The sequence below is a fragment of the Lissotriton helveticus genome, chromosome 1_2 (genome assembly GCF_964261635.1).
Source record: "Lissotriton helveticus chromosome 1_2, aLisHel1.1, whole genome shotgun sequence".
Lineage (NCBI taxonomy): Eukaryota > Metazoa > Chordata > Amphibia > Caudata > Salamandridae > Lissotriton > Lissotriton helveticus.
In genome coordinates, this window is record NC_136058.1 from 13718509 (window position 1) to 13737887 (window position 19379).

At 39.2% G+C, this 19379-nt stretch overlaps 1 protein-coding gene across 1 annotated transcript; it reads right to left on the reverse strand.

The window, feature by feature from the left end:
- Positions 1–8809: 8809 nt before the first annotated feature.
- Positions 8810–13008, reverse strand: PRMT6 (protein arginine methyltransferase 6). The gene has a single exon (XM_078668473.1). It carries the CDS (start codon positions 12886–12888, stop codon positions 11866–11868), a length of 1023 nt encoding a protein of 340 aa, XP_078524599.1. The 5' UTR covers positions 12889–13008; the 3' UTR covers positions 8810–11865.
- Between the last annotated feature and the right edge of the window lie 6371 nt (positions 13009–19379).

The following is a 19379-nucleotide window of genomic DNA, read 5'->3' on the forward strand; positions in this document are numbered from 1 at the left end:
CGGTGGTTGGGATTAGAACCTACCAACCCACCGGAAAGAATACTACCCATTCATATATGTTGATTTTGTGTGCTTGTATCGTATAATTGCTTATATAAAGATTATACTCATTTTATCAATACTCATGTGGAGTCTATTTGTGATGACATCATGGGGTTACTGTGAGCGTGGTTGCACATATTGAACACTTATGCCTTGGAGATAAGCCTGGCAGCTCGTGCCAAGCTACTAACGGGGTGAGCAGGGCTATCTCAGACGGTGTCCTTACTTAGCCTAACGTTAAAGCGAGGGGTTGGGGACGCAAGCCTCCAGCATTGGGTGGCGGCGGTAAGCGACAGGGACCTCCACTTCCAACAGAGGGCCTGAGCACAGCCTATGATTTGAACACAGAAAAACAGGAAATAGATGTCCCAGATCTTGGGAATGCAAACAATGAAGAGGAAGTGGTCAAAATCTTGAACTCCATGGGTTCAAAGACTGATCACTATTATAAGAGTGGTATGAAATTAAAATAAACAATGCCCAGTTTACCCCATAAAAGTGTGGATGTTTTCCATGGAATGACTATAAAGCAAGTAAAACATCTGAGAAGGTACAAATGTGTATAATAGAAATGTCTTGTGGTCCCAACATAAGCTAATAGCACAGGCTTTAAAGGGGCGAACATTATTATCAAGACAAAATGTGTCAAATGCCACAAGGGTTTGCGATAAGAATTAACACCACAAAAGGAGATTGCCCCATGGGCGACATCAATCTGACAGGGCTCAGATGTCACCTGCTTTTTTACATCAGTTACATATACTATACATATCACATATATTAGAATACACACACAAATAAACACGAAGAAGACAATAAAGAGCGACTTCAAACATTTTCGTTAAAGTCCATTACAATGAGAAACACAAAAACGCTATTTTCACTGGATAGGCCTCTTTGAAATTACTGTCGACATTTTGTTGAGAAAAGGGTTAATTTAAACTATAAATAGAGAAGTTTAAGCAATAGAAGAGTCTGAGCTCCTAATGTTTACAACATCAGACAAACAGATCAACTTTATTAGGCAAAATTAATGCCAAAAACCTTCAAATTAATAAATACAAAAAAGTCATTAATATAAGCACAAGCATTAAACACATGAGCACTATATAAAAACTAATATTCTGTAAATCTTAATAACATTCCTAAGAATACTAATGGACAAAATGGATACAAATTTTAAAACAACAAAGCAGACCATGCCAAATAGAGTTCCTAATTTTGATACACTAGAAAATTAACGATGGACACACATACAAACTTTTACAAAAGAACTGCAGGTTTTGTAGAAGTTTACAACATTAATAAGTTGACACTTGGGTATGATAGGCATCTGGTGATAAAACCCTCGGATAAGGGACATTGTGATTTGGGTGAGGGAACAATATGTGCAGGAGGCCTTAAGGCAGCTCAATGATACAGAATGTTACAGAACAGAGGAACATGATTATCATATAAGCTTGGGGGTCAGGTATTTTACCTGTATGAACCGATAGAGATATTGTGTATCTTGGAATATGAGGAGTACATTTTCCTTACAAAATGACATCTCAAAATCTCTATTTTATAAGGTGCTCGAAGTGCACAAGGACCCAACTCACCCTGCAGGGAAACCACTAGTTTCATCAATACACAGCCTTCTAGGAAGAACATCTATCTACACAGATCATCACTCTTTGTTTCACAAACGCACTTGCTGACATAAAATGATGGATATTTGACCCAATGAAAATATTTATTTTACTTAGGGATATCCTTCAGAAACAGATAATGGATATTGTGATAGGCACCTGCTTTCCCACCAGCTATGCAAATCCTTTAGTGGGCTGGTGGGAGGAGCGGGTAGCCAGAAATTGAACATTGAAAAATGTATGAGTAAGGTCATTATGTGGTTACACTAAATAGATTACCTCTTTTTGTTTTGGGAAGGAGGAAGAGAAACTATGGGAGTTCCTTGAGCATTTGAATAAGAAAGATTTGAAATCTCAAATTTACATGCATTACAGTACGATGGATATAGATTTCTTAGATATAAAATTGCAAGTGAATGAAGACAAGTTTAACATTCATTTTTTTAGAACGAGAATAACACAGTACAAGGCCTGAATACCTGAACCCACAAAAGAGGAAATATTGGAAAATGTAGGAAGAGTTTAATAATATAGTGAGAACAACCGAGGTAGAAAAAGTTTGTTTTGCAATGAGCATGTTTTAATCTATTGGGGCTGGTACGACTATGTTAATATCTGGATATGACTTCTTTGTCTCAGATGACCTGAAGCACAATAATATTATTTGAGCAAGAGGATTTTGCCTGAAACATTGACTGTTCATGGAGTAGGTTTTCCTGGTCCTACTAACAGGATTGTGAGTGCCAACTGTTAGCAAATTCTCACCAAAAAAATATCACCTGATCCTTAAGGAGCTGTGTATATTGCAGAAAATTAGCCCAATCAACATTTTTATATAACGGGAAAATACCCCTCAAAGAATGAGGTCTATTCTCAGAGACCAAACGTTCTTTATTTAGAGACACTAATCATTTCTCAAAGAGAACAGATTTTGATTGCCGATATGGATAGCCCAACTGGCCCAAGGTAGACTGCTTAAGCAGCATTACAGGACACACATTGGAACTAAATTAGGAGTTATTTGGTATTTAGCTGCATACATTTTGCTTTCGAAGATGCTTCTGAAGTGGACACTGCGGACATTTGTATTATTTGAGCAAATAGCCATGGCAAACGTTTGGCAGAAATCTTTAAGTAAAAGCATCAAAAACAAAGTATTATAACTGATCCTCACATTTTTTCTTTTGTTAAAGCATGCAGTAGTGTAGCTTTTTTCCTCAGGCAAGTTTTGCCCTGGAATGATTAGGTCCGTTTTCTAAGTTCTGATGACTAAATTATAAATCTCTTTACAGAGTTCACATTGATGAAGGAAATGTGTTAGGTCTGGCATGGCCACATAGTTCTCCGCAGGCTGTGCTGTAAAACTTTCAAAAAAATATAGAGTGAGCTTAGGTTCACTTACAATTACCCTCAGCTCATGCTTTTGCCTATTTGGTTGATCGTACCACCATGCAGGAAGTGGAATGCATGAGGGACTATGTTACATCTGATTTATACACTCAATCATCACACTGTTGTCCCGTTCAAATGCAATATGCATTCCATACAGAAAGAAAACATTTTTGCCAGCAATGGCAAAGCTAATACAGCAGGCTTTAATAGGGCAAACATTAATATCAAGACAGAGTGTACCCAATAGCACATGGGTGTGGGGTAAGAATTAACAACGCATAAAGAGATGGCCCCATGGGCAACACCAATCTGACAGGGCACAAATATCACCTGTTTTTTTACACCAGTTACATATACTATGCATGTCACATATATTAGAATACAAACAAAAAAGATGAAGACAATAAAGGGAGACATAAAAAATGTTCCTCAAAGTCCATTACAATGAGAAACATAAAAATGCTATTATCACTGGATAGTCCTTTTTGAATGCACGGTCGACATTTGGTTGGTAAGAGGGAGAGTTTAAACTATAAAATAGACAAGTGTAAACTATAGAGGAGTCTTAACTCCTAATGTTTACATCAGATCAACTTTATTCAGCAGAATTAATGCCAAAAAGCTCAAAATTAATAAATACAAACAAGCCATTATTATAAGCACAATCTCGCACGCATTAAACACATGAGAACTATATGAAAACAAATATCCTGTAGATCTTAAATATATTCCAACGAATACAAATGGACAAAATGGATAAAAAATTTAAAAACGACAAAGCAGACCATGCTAAATAGAGTTCCTAATTTTCACACAGTAAATTATAAAATTCACAATGGTCAGACATACAAACTTTTACAAAACAACTGGAAGTTTCGTAAAAGTTTACAACATCAATAAGGTGATGCAAACTCTGAAAGTGTAATAAAGAAAATGAGCAGCCATGTTTTCGGATCCTGGATCTTAAAGCAGTGCCATGGCTCCAGTCAAGAATACTGTATTTTAATTCATATACTGAATTATGACTGATCATCTTCAATACACAGGAAAAATGTTTTATTTTATGTATGTGGACAACCACAGTTATCATAAATAAGTTAGAAAAACAGTTATATTTTCCAATCAACCAACCATACACATCGTAGACTTCACATGGTTCCAGTGTAATCACTTCTTGTTCGTTTGTACACAGATGGAAATACCAGTTACAAAGTGTTCTTTTCTACCCACTTTTTCAGATGCACACGGTAGAAATCTTGAAGTAAAACATAAGTACTAAGTAGAACCTGAATCCCTAAAGAGGACAGGTGTGCTTGTGTGTAATTTGATTTAGACTCAGGAACACAAAGAAAATTGGACCAATGTTGTTAAGTCTCTGACGTTACATGCATATTCTGACAAGTCACTTTGTATTCCCCTTAAACAAAGATCAAGAAGCATGCAGAATGGCATGCCCGAACATCTTTTGTATTCTTTAATGGCCACTGGTTGGTCTCTGATGATTTTCGCCAAAATTGTCACCCATGATGTTAATGGCAAGCAATAGCTAAAGTCACTTGGGCTTATACATAGGTTTGCAGCATACCCCTTGGGTTTATTTCATTTCCAAATTAAAATAGCTAGACTGATCTTGACTTCCATTGCTCAGCTTGTCAGTCAAAACGTCATCTACTACCACAACTAACCACTCTTTGAAAGGTGTTCTAATAAAAATCAGATCTTACTTACAGTAGAACACAGCAAAGTCACTAAACTAATAGAAATGGTCAAAGGTCTTATAAGTACCACTTCTGGTATCAGGCATGAACTGATAACACTTAACAAATACTGAGCAAATGTCTTCACTGGCTTGTCCTCCCACATTCTTTGTCTTGTTTTGAAATTCCACTTAAAAGTGACAACTTCTTTACTGAGTACAACAAGAGTGGTGTCAAATGATTACTCAGGAGAAGTCAGTTATGTCATACACTGCCCGCTGAGGACCAAACCGAAAACAGATTTTCAATCAGGACTTGTTAGAATTGTTTAATTCTTAGAAACAAACTGTGTGGCTGACCACGATTAGGCACCTCAGTTTCAAAGTAAGCTTGTCAATACTTGGTTTGTGCACAATACATCCGGAGCTTGCCACACATGCGCTCCACTGTAGAAACAGATACAAACTTTTGAAAACAAGGAAGGGTCACACATGATAAAAGTTCAGAAAGCTTCCAATTTTCCCAAAATTAAATTCCTTTATTTCAATCTTTAAAAAGCCTCAGCCAACGCGTTTCGTTCCATTCGGAACCTTCCTCAGGGCTGAAAAAAGTACAAATAAAAAACACATTAAGTATACAAACATGCTGCATAAATAAATACTACATATATATTTACAAAGTACATTGTTAGACAACATTACAAATGTGACAAGAAAAATACAACAGATCGACAAACTGTTTAAAAAGCACAATTGGGAAAGACGGGATATCCCAAAGAAGACGATATATATATATATATATATATATATATACACATACACATGTATACAAGAGTGATCCAGTCCACCCTACAGGACAATATTTACCAGGGTCTGTTGGGACTGGGGAGCAAAAATGGACACATAGTTTAGCTATCGTATATAACCAAACCGACATATAGAAGAAGGGGGTAACACTTTATACATATATACACACAATAACATCAGAAAATCTTTTAAAACCACACTATACCTACTTACTAAAAGTAGGGTCAAGGAGCATCTTCAAATATACATATATTCACATCCTATCAATTATTACACGTGTGTCTAGGGAGAAGAATATAAACAGATTTTTTCTTAAGTATCATTAAACAAGGAGGACAATGGGTAAAGAGGAGAGAGAGAGAGAGAGAGAGAGAGAGAGAGAGAGAGAGAGAGAGAGAGAGAGAGAGAGAGAGAGAGAGAGAGAGAGAGAGAGAGAGAGAGAGAGAGAGAGAGAGAGAGAGAGAGAGAGAGAGAGAGAGAGAGAGAGAGAGAGAGAGAGAGAGAGAGAGAGAGAGAGAGAGAGAGAGAGAGAGAGAGAGAGAGAGAGAGAGAGAGAGAGAGAGAGAGAGAGAGAGAGAGAGAGAGAGAGAGAGAGAGAGAGAGAGAGAGAGAGAGAAGAGACTCAGTCATACGCAGCCTGGTTGCATAGAAGAAGCTACTAAGCATCTAAAGATAGATTTAGGATATTCAGTTTGAAGAAATCTATAAAGTATATGGGAAACTCGAGCGTGGTTGCAAGAACGGAATGACTGTGTGAAATAGTTCAGACAAAACAAAAAATCAAATCACAGGACTCCATAATCGGGACTGCCAAAGTAAGAGGTTCATAATCTAAATATAATCGTGATATCAAGGCATTCTTAAATAAAACTTTCCTTTTAAACCCCCCCCCCCGCATTTTATAAGGGACAATCTCACCTTATATATATTCTTTATTCGTGCAGAATTGTATAAGCAACCTTATTCCTCCAAAATCAGACCCCATCTTGATTATGGAGTCCTGTGATTTGATCAAGGGAATTTACCATATATTAGATCTACAGATGCTAAGAATGAATTGTTATATTGCTCTTTTCCCGGATCATGATATCTGACACCGGTGATATCTTACACGAGCATTGTTTTGAGGACATGATTCTGTGATTGCTTATACTTATTACTCAGGAAAATCTATTTGCATTGGAAGCTTGATTTTTCCATACTGATGGAACTCATGACATTGTTGTCCTATTTAGAACGTGAATTGAAAACACTTGGATTTTTCTAACATTTTGACCTCTGTGTTGGAACCTCAAGAGATTACCGAGGTGAGATTTCTCTCATTGTTTGGTCCCCTATGTCTATTTCTGGGCATAGTGTTTTCTTGTTTTGTCTGAACTATTTCACAGAGTCATTCCGTTCTTGCAACCACGCTCGAGTTTCAAATATACTTTATAGATTTCTTCCAACTGAATATCCTAAATCTATCTTTAGATGCTTAGTAGCTTCTTCTATGCAACCAGGCTACGTATGACTGAGTCTCTCTTTCTCTCTCTCTCATTTCATTCTCTTTACCCATTGTCCTCATTGTTTAATGATAGTTAAGAAAAAAATCTGTTAATATTCTTCTCCCTAGACACACGTGTAAATAATTGATAGGGTGTGAATATGTATATTTGAAGATGCGCCTTGACCCTACTTTTAGTAAGTAGGTATAGTGTGGTTTAAAAGATTTTCTGATGTTATTATGTATATATGTATAAAGTGATACCCCCTTCTTTTATATGTCGTTTTGGTTATGTACGATAGCCAAACTATGTGTCCATTTTTGCTCCCCAGTCCCAACAGACCTGGTAAATAATGTTCTTTGTAAATATATATGTAGTATTTATTTATGGTGTAAGTTTGTATACTTAGTGTGTGTTTTTTATTTGTACTTTTTTCAGCCCTGAGGAAGTTCCGAATGGAACGAAACGCGTTGGCTGAGGTTTTTTAAAGATTGAAATAAAGGACTTAATTTTTGCAAAATTGGAAGCTTTATGAACTTTTATTTTTGGTGCACCATCCTTGTTAGAATTGTTTAGTGAGACCAGAAGTGATAGTATTCCTGCCTGTGACATGTCATATAATCATTCAGTTTCCAGGCCACATGCAGTCCATTGGTCCAAAATTTGTACTTTTATATTCTAAAGTTTGTAAATTTTTTGATCTCTTCATGATTGCGCAATCACCGTTATTGTTTCACCTAAATGAGGTCACCACCAACAGCATGGCCTCAATGCAAATCAAAGCTTGATTGGAAAGTTACATACTTGAACTTGCATTAGAGTCACATTATTGCACCCTTGAACATTAGTGTTCTTCGAAAAATAATACAGTTAGAGAAATAAAAACCTGCTAGTAATTTCTTCCATAAACAAGCATTGGCAAAGCCAGTGGGTTGCCACTCCAAAAGGCTGAGCTATTGGCTTTACCAATGCTTGTTGCCAATTGCAGAAGTGCCTGCATCTCAACACATGCATTCAGTTTGCCAACAATCTTGAAATGGGTTTTTGATTACAGAAAACCCAGTGGAAGAGGGACGAGGATGTGCACATATACAACGAGATACATGTACATGCGTTCATATTATACATGTGCATGGGTCATGACGCATTGCATCAACTTTTTATTTACCATTTCAACATAGTGGAAGGCAATATTAGACCAGCATATTAAAATGTTAAAAAATATAAAGGATAAAAAGAAAGTCACGTAGATCTTTGTAACTGTTGAGCCCTCACAAAAAAATCAAACAAAGAAAAAAAACTGTGTGTACGTATATATATATATATATATATATATATATATATATATATATATATATATATATATATATATATATATATCTCAATCATGAGGTGCAAGGGGAGCATTGGTGAGATGGGGTTACTGAAAAAAATATACACAAAGCAAGTTTCCCGTTAGAACAGGACAGGAAGTATCAAAGAAGGAGAATATAGAGAAAAAAGTAGGAGAGTAAGGAAACACTTGCTCGCCCAAGCAGTGCTAATGAGTACATAAAAAGAGTGCTCTCAACTTTTGCAGAGGAAGGATACAATGTATTTAATCGTAAGTCTACAAGGAGGCCTCGAGAAATCTATACACCCACTTGCCATGGCGAATCAGATTTCACCATATTTTTAGAGCCTACTTGCCCATTCTGGCGAGAAGACAAATAACAGGTGGTCCTTTGACTCACAAAGTGAATGAGCAACAAAGATCTTTTTAAATCTTGTTTTTATCTTGTCACTTTCACAGACAGAGGTCAAGTTAGTGTGTCTTCTTACATATACTTTTCTTTCTAGGACCGTGACAGTAGAGGAATTTGTAAAGTGAACTGCATGACAATCGCTGTTCTAAGCATGTGAAATAAAAATCTGTAAGAGGTCAGGCTTTTTTACCAAGACAACATTGAAATAGTAAATAAGTAAACTGTACAAACATTTCAAAAAATATTACAGTAGTTATAAAGGCACACTTTTGTAATTCTGTGTGGTTAAAAGAAGATTTGTATTGGAAGAAACCAAATCAGAACACTTTACTTGGTGACGTGCAAATTATAAATATTTTTCCTGAAACTAATTTCCAAAAATTGTTTATGGCTTTAGTTTTATCAGTAAAACTATGTAGTTGGGAAAGTTTGCAACCATTTCAATGGAAAATGTGCTGTCTGTAAATGACAGTGCACTACCATATCATGCTTTACAAATATATTTATTAAAAGGGACTTTTAAAGCATGAACTGAGAAATATTCCTGCCTCCACTCAGATGACAACACTATGAGTGAACTACGAGGCAAGTCAGGGATCATGTGTAACCCTCTATGTGGGATTGATTCTCATTATAAATGGAGCAAACTTTTAGTCTATTCAATAAAAATATTTTTTTTTGTACAGCATTAATGCTGAACTTGCATATTTGAAGGTGCTCTAATATACGATAATGAAGAAAAAGGCAGCTCAATAAAATAAAATATTTTCCTAAGATCACACAATTTGAGACCAGTTTACGGGTAAGTACATTATATTTAGGTCAAGTTGATTATTCAGGTTACTAGACCTGGCAGTCTAGTAACATTTTTATGATTTTGCGTCGCCAGCCACGGCTGAAATGCTCCTGGGCAGGATAAACACAACAGTAGGGAGGAAAGTCATTGAATCAAGAACAGACTAATAAGATAGAAAACAAGGCCATCTAATGATACGTAATAGGTAACTGTGTAATAAGGACCAAAATTTGCCATTGAAGCATTCTGGTGACATCACAAACCAAGAGGCCGAAGGCCAAGTGATATGACATTTTTTTAAACCCCAAGATGGCAAAATAGCATCATATTTTGTGTTACCCAGTTATAGTTATATAATATACTTATGTTGGGGGCACTCGCTTGAAAAAGCTTTCTATAAAAAGTGCAGGTGACAATAGCCACGGACAGGAATAAGAATGTTTACGTTTTGTTGACCTTTTGTGAATAAATTGTTGATCAACAAATGAACAACTAAGTGCCAGTGGATTTCTGCAATTCTGTGCCTGCAGCGTTTACCATTTGATAAAGGAACTGATATAGTTGCAACATAATAAGCTTGATTTAAAGATTTTTTTAATTGTTTCCAGCTCAAATGGATGAAAATATTACTGCCAGAAAATGTTACATAATTTGATTTTTTGCCACATTATTTAAATAGGTGACATCTAATTTAGTCCTTATTGCCGATAATCCCAGGAGCCAAGACAATGGTAAACCCTTTGGATACTGGACTGGGCCTCCCTGTGAATTTTGGATTTTTGCACCTCTGCATTCTGAGCAAAAACTGACTCAAACATCAGATGGTATGAACACCAGCCAAATGGTATGTATATTCGGGAAGCCACATTATTTGAAGTACCGAAAATTGTTTTTTCTTGTTTACATAGTAGTGTTTGCAAATAAAGCTTTGTGATACTGTTGTCAAAGGCCTGTATTTCAAATATGTTCCGCACCAAAAATCTAAAATGTTGACATCATACTTTGAACACAATGTAACAGGTTACTACATTCTTCATTTTTTTTAATCTGCGGTGAAGAAACACACAGAAGCAAAATATAGTATCATGTATTCAATTCAGGTATGAAGGCCTCACAATTTGTCTCTGAAGAGGGGTGTATTTTAATCTCATATTCGGGAAGCCAGAAGCAAAATGATTTTAAGAGAGTAAGCAAGTAATTCTAATTAAGCTGCACTTCACTTATAGAGCCCTACAAGTCAAAAACCTGTTTGGGATGCTTATTTTCCAAAACAGAAGGAATGTGGCTTAGTTGTTCAGGCTAAGGTTTTCCTATTGCACTACGGCCATGTCTGCTTTCCTTATCGTCGTTCCCATTTTGTAACAGGCGAACTAAACGATCACTGGAAAGGAACACCCCCAGAGTAATTACCAGTGGTTCAGATTAATTCAATTAAGACAATCGTCATTTTTTATTCAAGTGAGTGGCCCTATGTGGAGTTGGTATCTACACAAGTGCCCTTATTTCCTTATTATGCGCACAGTGCCCTTGGTTTCTGTGTCACTGGGAGCCAGGCTTGCACCTCATTGTTGAGCCCTACCAAGGCTGAAGCCGATCTTGGGTTGCTTGTAATGCGCTTTAGATGGGAGTTGGCCTAGTCCGTCATGCTTCACTGTTCCTACTGGAGGAGGCCTAAGCCTGGCTGACTTCTAAACAATGGTTGCCCCCCTTCTTTTAAAGTCACTTAAAAAAATATGAAATGCATAGAGCAATTACTGGGATCTGATTAATTTAAACATTTTCGTAATGTGAACACCAACCATGGAACCATCGCCAATTTCTACACAATTAATCTGGATAAATCATCAGGTCATTTCATGCTGAAGACTGGGAGAACTGGTTACTCTATACTGAATAAAAAAGGGCATGCATTTTGCTTATCTGGTGGGCGGCATGTAAGTACGACCATCGATTTTGATGAAGAAAACCCTTGTTCTTAACTATATGTACATTAACATATAGCACTAAAAAAAGCCATACATAAGAAAACGAATTCTCAAGTTATTTGACAAGATAGAAAGATGTGTACATTTGTATTATAAATAGGAATAGCAAATATAATTACGTGTTATAACTTTATTTTTGCGATTCTTCACGGAGAACTATAATTTAACAATGTTCATAAATCCATTTAGTTTCCGTTGGTGGACAAAAAAAACATCAGGCTACTGCTTCTCCTTAATCCAAGTACTGAATGGCGTGTAGAATTGAGCTTGCTTTTGTTAGTTCACTACTCCCCCATTCGAAAAGTCTTCTCCTGGCTTTCATGCTCTCCAACTTTGTAATTCATATGAATTTTTAGATGTCTTGGATTATCTTCTGAAGGGCACATACTTATTTCCCCAGTGACCTGTGTGTCCTGGATGACTTGAACAGCCTCATTGAGGTACAAAATTGCTTGCTTCCAGTGGGTTTCCTCTTTGAAAGGTGAAGTTGATAGAAGAACAGGTTTGTCACCTGGGAAGGTAACCATGAACCACACGCTGAAGGCATGCATGGAATCAGAGCCAAAGCAGCGGAAACTAAAACTGCCACGGATTGCCCTAATTTCCTCTTTTGTAGCTACCTGCAAATCTAGTTCAGCAAATCGTACAGGGTGAGCCAGCACGTCTTCGCCTGAAACACAGTTCACCGCAATTTCCTGGTTCATGATGCACTTCCTAGCAAAAGGTTCCATGCAACTCATGTCCACCCCATATTTCTCCTTTACTTTTCCCCAGAAGTCCAGGCGCCATTCCGTTGTTGGGTCAATGATTGGAGCTATGAACAATTCAGCATATGAAGGTAAGATAATGCCTCCCTCTTTCAGCCATTTATTGCGGGCAAATATCACAGAACAAAGCATGGATTCATACATTAGTGCATAGCCCATCCATTCGCTGACAATCACATCTACTTTCTCTGGTAATTCTACAGTCTCCACTGTGCCCTTTATCACAATTATTTTGTCCTCCATTTTGTTTTGTTTCACCACTTCAACTGCTTGCTGACAAATCGAACTGGCTTCAACTGCATATACCTTTGAAGCACCTGCCTGCACGCAGAAAATACTTAAAATGCCAGTGCCTGCTCCCACATCCAGCACCACTTTGCCTCTTATTGAAGCATAATTTCTCAAGATACCCATTTTGTAAGCATTAGTGCGGACTTTATCTGAAATCATCTCTTCGTGGATGGAGACGTCCGAATAACAGTCAAAGTACAGGCTCTCCTGCTCACCGCGATCATATTTCCGCCGTTTATTCACTGACATCTTGCGATATAAAGAGTCACAAAGCTGCAGTCAGTAGAAAACTGAAGCTGCAGTTCACCACCAAGGCAGGTTCGTTTCCTCGTTGTGTATGTAAGCCGCAAAGCGAGCGACAGTTCACGTGAAAGCTGGCTCCTCACTGGACGAATAAAGTAACATTCTATTGGTAGATGAAGGCTTACGTTTGATTGGCCAACGGTATTTTTCAATTTGGATTTGTTTGATCTGTGCACGACGGCTGCATTTTATAGCTTGGTATTTATGTTTACGAAAATGCAATTATTAAAATGTTGTTCACACATACTAATCTGTTTTGGCTCGTTTTGATGTCTTTATTTGAAAGCTTGCAACTATACATCTGTCTGTGTTCCTAGAGTTTTCATGTAAACACCCGTCACTTAAAGCAATGTTTTTAGTCTGAAGACACTGCATGGAAGATTTTTCTTAAAAGAAAGAGAAAACTTTGAGGGCTACTTATGGTTGTGCTGGGAAGACGAGCGTGGGAAGTTTGATAAACAGCGCTCATGCCTTTTGTCCATATGCATTGGAGTCAGTATAACTTTGGAATAGTTCACTACGCGCCACAATAAATACTCGACATGTTGTCTACTTCAATTACTTTTATTTTTATGTACAAAGTTTTATATAGCGCTAGCTAGACCTGTGGGTATCAGAGCGCTTTACATACACAAAGGCAAAGAAAAGATGGCATAACATCGCAGGACATGATGCATAAAGATTAAAGCAAAGACATACGCATCCAGTGAGAGGAGAAGGACGCAGGTGGCTGACAGTCAGAAAACCACCATACTTGAAGGTCAAAGTAAGTGGGGAATTCACTAGGTCAGTGTTTCCCAAACTGTGGTCCGGACACATTCCCAGGGGGTCCGTAGGCAACAGTTTTAAAAGCACAGAAACATTTCTTGTATAATTAGCAGCTTTCCAGCAACAAAAAAAGTGTCAAGAGAAGGCTAGTGATTAATGTACCTGCTGCAGAGCAGGAGAGTTTTGTTCAGTGGCAGCTTTGATTTAACTAATGTAGCACAGAGGGTTAATGTGCCTACTGCAAAGAACGTGTAACATGCATCTTAAAAAGCAGCATTTTATGTGCCTAGGTTTGTGGTTACTGCTTTTGTCACAGAGATTTTTTTGTTACTGTGCACTTCATAAGTGACAATCGTAATCTAGCAGAGGGACCTATAAACTGCCATCTAAGAGCTGCTTGCAAACTGCATGGTACCAGTCAGTAACTTATATTTTGTCCCAGTTATTCATTATCCTGATGCTGATAAAAGGATATATTTGGGTGGAAATACATTTTTAATGTTAAAGTCAATGCTAGCCACTGGGTTATGCTCTGAATCCTGAGTTTGTGCTTTGCCAGACCAAGCACTCTTTAAACATTTTATATACACACTGATTTACATGTATGATTCAATGTCTCTATATGTGTGTGATGTAAAGTGCTCTGACCTCCTACAATGGTATGAGAGATGCTACAAAACAAATGAAATACATGTGACAGAGGGGCTATTACTTCAATATAAAATACTAAGGGCCAGATGTACGATCTGTTTTTATATGCGCAAACGGGTTCGCGAACCTGTTTGCGCATGCAAAAACCTATTGGGCCATGTACATAGCCTATTTCGCGAGTCGCAATTTGTTTGCGACTCTCTAGATAGGTTTTGCAACTTGCTATTTGGAAGGGGCATTCCCTTCCAAATAGCGAGTCTCAAAACCATGTACAAATGTTTTGCGGTCGCAAAACAGTCACAATTGCCACCTACTTCAAGTAGATAGTAATACATTCGCAAATGGGAAGGGGTCCCCAGGGACCCCTTACCCTTTGCAAATGCATGCAAAAAATTTTTTTTAGGTCAGGCAGTGGTCCCAGGGACCTCTGCCTGCCCTTAGAAAATGAAACAAAAACATTTCATTTTCTTTTTTTTTAAATGCACGGTAATCAGGCTGCATTTTGTTTTTTAAACTGCTTTATTTAAAAGCAGTCCGAGAGATGGTGGCCTGCAGAGCCCAGCAGGCCACCATCAGTGGGAGGGCTGGCATTCCCAATGGGCTCGCAAATTGCGAGAGGCTCATTAATATTAATGAACCTCGCAATTTGCGACCCCACTGGGAATCCCAAACAGTGTTAAACACACTTTTGTACATTTCATTTAGCGACTCGCAATTTGCTAGTCGCAATGTGTCGCCAATTGCGAGGCGGTAAATGACTAGTTTTCTGTTTAGGTAGTTTGGGGATTGGGTGTGAAGGGCCTTGTGAGTGAAGCAAGCCAGTTTGAAAATACATCTACCTTCCATGGGAAGCACGTTGAGTTGGCTTAGAGATGGTGAGATGTGTTGAAATCTTTTTGCACCAGTTATGAGTCGGGCTACCATGTTAAGGACTGACCTTAGTGGGGCTAGGTGAGCTTTTGGTGAACCTGTTAGGATGACGTTTCCATAGTCCAGTTTAGAAAGGACTAGGGATTGTACAATTATCTTGAGATCATCTAGAGGAATGAAAGGTTTAACTTTCTTGAGGTATTTTAGAGAGTAAAGCACACTTTTTGCAGAGTTCATGATGTGGTCCTTCATTAACAAGTTCTTGTCCGGGGTAATGCCTTGTGACTTTACTGAGTTGGATAGGACGAGGGAGCAGTTTAGTCAGTCAGTCAAATAGCTTTTTTTTCGATAAAAAGTATCATAAAAGCATCACACAATCCATCAGTACAAAAAGGAGAAAAATACAGTATATTAAATATAAAGTTATTTCCTCATGAATTGAGCATTTCACTTTTTTTCTTAGTGAAATAAAAACAATTAAAACATGGTTAAAAATAGGGTATTTGATGTTCCTTATAGGGAACAGCGTATAACATTTCAGATTGCATTTGTCCTCCACTTTAGCTCATCTGTAGATGCTCACAAGAGTTCTGGATCAAGATCAGGTCGCCCTTCGTATAGCCCTGTGCCTGATTATCCAGGCACAACCTAGGAACTTGGCGACTCCGCAAACAAAGAGGGTTCTTGGATCAGATTTTAATATGCATAAAGCAACTTGATGGTCGAAAGTACCTAGTTGCTTGCAGATCGGCTCAAGCCACCTAGACCTAGCGTTTGCGTACCCTGGGCAAGCGAGCATAAGATGTGCAACACTCTCTTTAGAAGCCCCACAAGAAGGGCATTCTTCAGTAGTCTGATGTGGGGGGAGCCACTTTGCGGTGAATTCATGAACTGGAAGGGAGCCGAATCTGAATTGGGTATATAATGCCCTGTCTCTTGTGATCTGAATTATATCCAAGTATAGTTCAAGGCCTCTAGATTGTTTGTGCTGGAAGAATTCTTCAGTGAACCTTCCCATATTTGGATTATTGAGATCTCTAGCGTCTATCTAGTCCCAATAGATGCGTTTGAGTTCTGCCTTACTTGGTGGATTTTTAGTGTCCCAGGATTTCTTAAGGCCAAGAGTTATCATTAGTCTCTTAACATTGGAAATCCATCTAACCCCCTTGTTGGTGTCCAAACTCATTACTTCTGCAAATGCCTTTGGATAGTTAGCGAGTTCCGGGGTACTCCTAAGGCGAGCCCAAAAAATCAATGGGCAAAGTTTTACCAGATCTTTGAAATGGCTCCTGCCCATGTTGTATATCAAAGGAATTAGAGGGACGTCCTGAGTTAACATGATCAGATCCCTAAAGAACTTGTATTCTGACCTACTGATCTCTTCAAGATTATCGAAGCCCCATAACTCTGCTCCATACAGAGCCGAGCTGACTGCCTTAGCTCCATACACAGCGAGAGCCGGGGCAACAGGCCTACTAAATGATGAGCGATGTTCTTTGCTCAGTGCCCTGGCAGCACACTTGCGATTCAGGAGCATTTTTATCAAGCTGGAGTCTCCACTGCACTTTTTCTGAGAGACGTATCCCAAGGTAATCAAAAGTGGTGATTCTCTCTAGGTGTGACCTATCTAAAGTGGTGTTATTTTTGAATGATTTGTGGGGATTGAATGCCGTGCATTTTATCTTAGATGTATTTATGACCAGCCCCCGGGTGTTATAAAAAAGTTGAAATCTGTTCAGGAGTTTTTGCAGGCCAGTTGGGGTCTTGGAGATCAGCAATGTGTCATCAGCAAACAGGAGAGTTGGTACCTTGTTACCTGCCAGGGCCGTGGCATCAGCTGGTATTTCTTGCAAAAAGCTGACCACCCCGTTCAAGTATAGGGAGAACAGGGTGGGTGCTATCACTCAGCCCTGCCGAACTCCCCTGTTTACTGGGATCTTTTACGTAAGCTGTCCTTGGGACCTCCATCTTACCTGAGCATAATTACCCTTGTGAAGTCTTACTAAAAGGTTAAGAATTAATGGAGGGATGCCCTTGTCTTGCAATGTTTCCCATAACCTATTCCTAGGGACCAGGTCAAAGGCAGTCTTTAAATCGATAAAGGCGAGATAAAGACTACCCTTGCCAATCACTACCACTTTCCAATAGATCAAGAGAAGCCTGAAGACCTTGTCCACCGTTCTGCGTAGGCCCGGAATCCCGCCTGGTATTGAGAGAGGATATATTCCTTCTCAGCCCGCCATTGAATTCTCTGCAATATGACCCTGCCAACTATCTTCTGCATTGCATCTATCAGGCAGATTGGCCTATAGTTGTAAGGGTCCTCTCTGGCACCCTTCTTGTAGATTGGGACTACCTCCGCACCCTTCCAAGATTCCGGAACTGGACATCCTCTAGAACTGGAGTTGATAAGAAGGAGGACATACTCAGCCCATTTTTTCTGGTCTGCAAGAACAAGTCTCCGGGGAGGCCATCTGGTCCCTGGGACTTAGCCGGCACTATCCTGCTTATAGCAGACTCAACTTAGTTCAGAGTGAATGGGTCACTGTCGCCAACCCCAAGATTAGTCAGGGGTGGTCACATTGCCCATCCACACTTACATGATTAGACCCGGAGTAGAGTTCTCCAAAGTGGTCGTTCCAAACCTGGGATGGAATGTGGTTGGAGATTTGATCTGCTTCTCCCTTGTTTGCTCGTCTAACCAGCGTCCAGAAGAGGTTGGTGTCCATTGCTAAACTGGCATTTTTAAGATCTTGCCAACAGGTTTCATCCCAATCTAACTTTGCATGTATTCTTTCCTTGTGGCTTTAATAGCTGGACCATTCTTAACTCTAATAGCTGCTACCAAGGCCTTCCTCTTCAGGCTACAGTCCTTGGTATACCATGATTGCCCTCTCCTTAGATGTGCTACAAGCTTAGTAGGCCTATTAGGCGCTTGGAAATGAGCGCTAATCTGTTCAATAGTACCTGTATGTATGATGAGAGTATTAGTGGGCCCTACTACTATTCCTTCCCGTAAGACAATGGTATTTTTATACACTACTTGTCTAAGGGCCTCTAGTTTTGCGTCTTGTAGGGCAACCTTGTGCCATTTTAGGGCTCTTCTAGAGTTTAAGAGGATCACCTCTTTGGTCACAGAATGCATGTGGATGGTCGATGGAGGGCAAGAAAGTGCCAATTGAAACCTCATGGACATACAGAGAGGATTGTGATCACTGTCAGTTGTGTTCCCCACCACCATATCTAGAGCATGCCCCCAAAGTCTAACGTCTAGTAAGATGTAGTCAATACGAGACGGCAGGTTGCTCTATTATAAGTGAAGGCTCCCTGGGCATTTTACTTGGTCCTGCCATTCGCTGCCCTCAAACCATATTCCACGGTAAGTGCATTAAGTTGGATAGCCATCTGTGATGGATTAAACCCAGATCTGTTAACTGGGTGTGAGTGTTTGATTGGTTCAGATGCTCCGTCCATCACCACCCTCTTTTGTACCGGATAGCCATCTGTGACCATCTTTTTACCAGAGGTACAGTTAGTGGGGGAACTCCTCATTTTCTATATTCTTCCTCTATCCCTAATAAGTCCTCTGTACTGAGAGGCTCAAAAGTGCTGTTAAAATGTCTTAAGACTACTACTCTGGAATGGGACAAACAGTTTGACAGGCCTTGTTCAAGTAGTGTACTGTGCCCCCTGCTGTTCCCCTTATATAGATGTTTAACAAATCCATCATTTTGCCCCGCCCCCCCGGTCCCTAAATGTAAGCCTCAGGATATCTGGACTCAAAATTTGATGTTTGGAGATTCTACAATTCAGGGCAATATTGACCCATACAATCAGCCCCCCCCTGAAGGATGACCCCTCCCTATGGTGGTGGCTGGCATATGATGGCAGCTGTAGCCCGATTTGTATAAAGGAACCAAGCTCCACGTTTCCTGGAAAGTGCAGATGTCATAGCCCTCTACTAATCGTTCCAATGGGGTTATGATAATTTGCTTCTAAGACCAGCGACATTCCAGGAGATGATTCTTAGCTCATGGGGAAGGCCTAGATCTTGGGTTGTATCTATAATGGGAGTATGGAATGTGGCTGGCGGCAAGGGAAAGGAAACAAAAGAATCAGGGGCTGCTGGAGAGGTAACCACCTGAGCC

Coding starts and splice junctions, on each gene's coding strand:
- PRMT6 (XM_078668473.1), bottom strand. CDS start 12,888: ATGTCAGTGAATAAACGGCGGAAATATGATCGCGGTGAGCAGGAGAGC.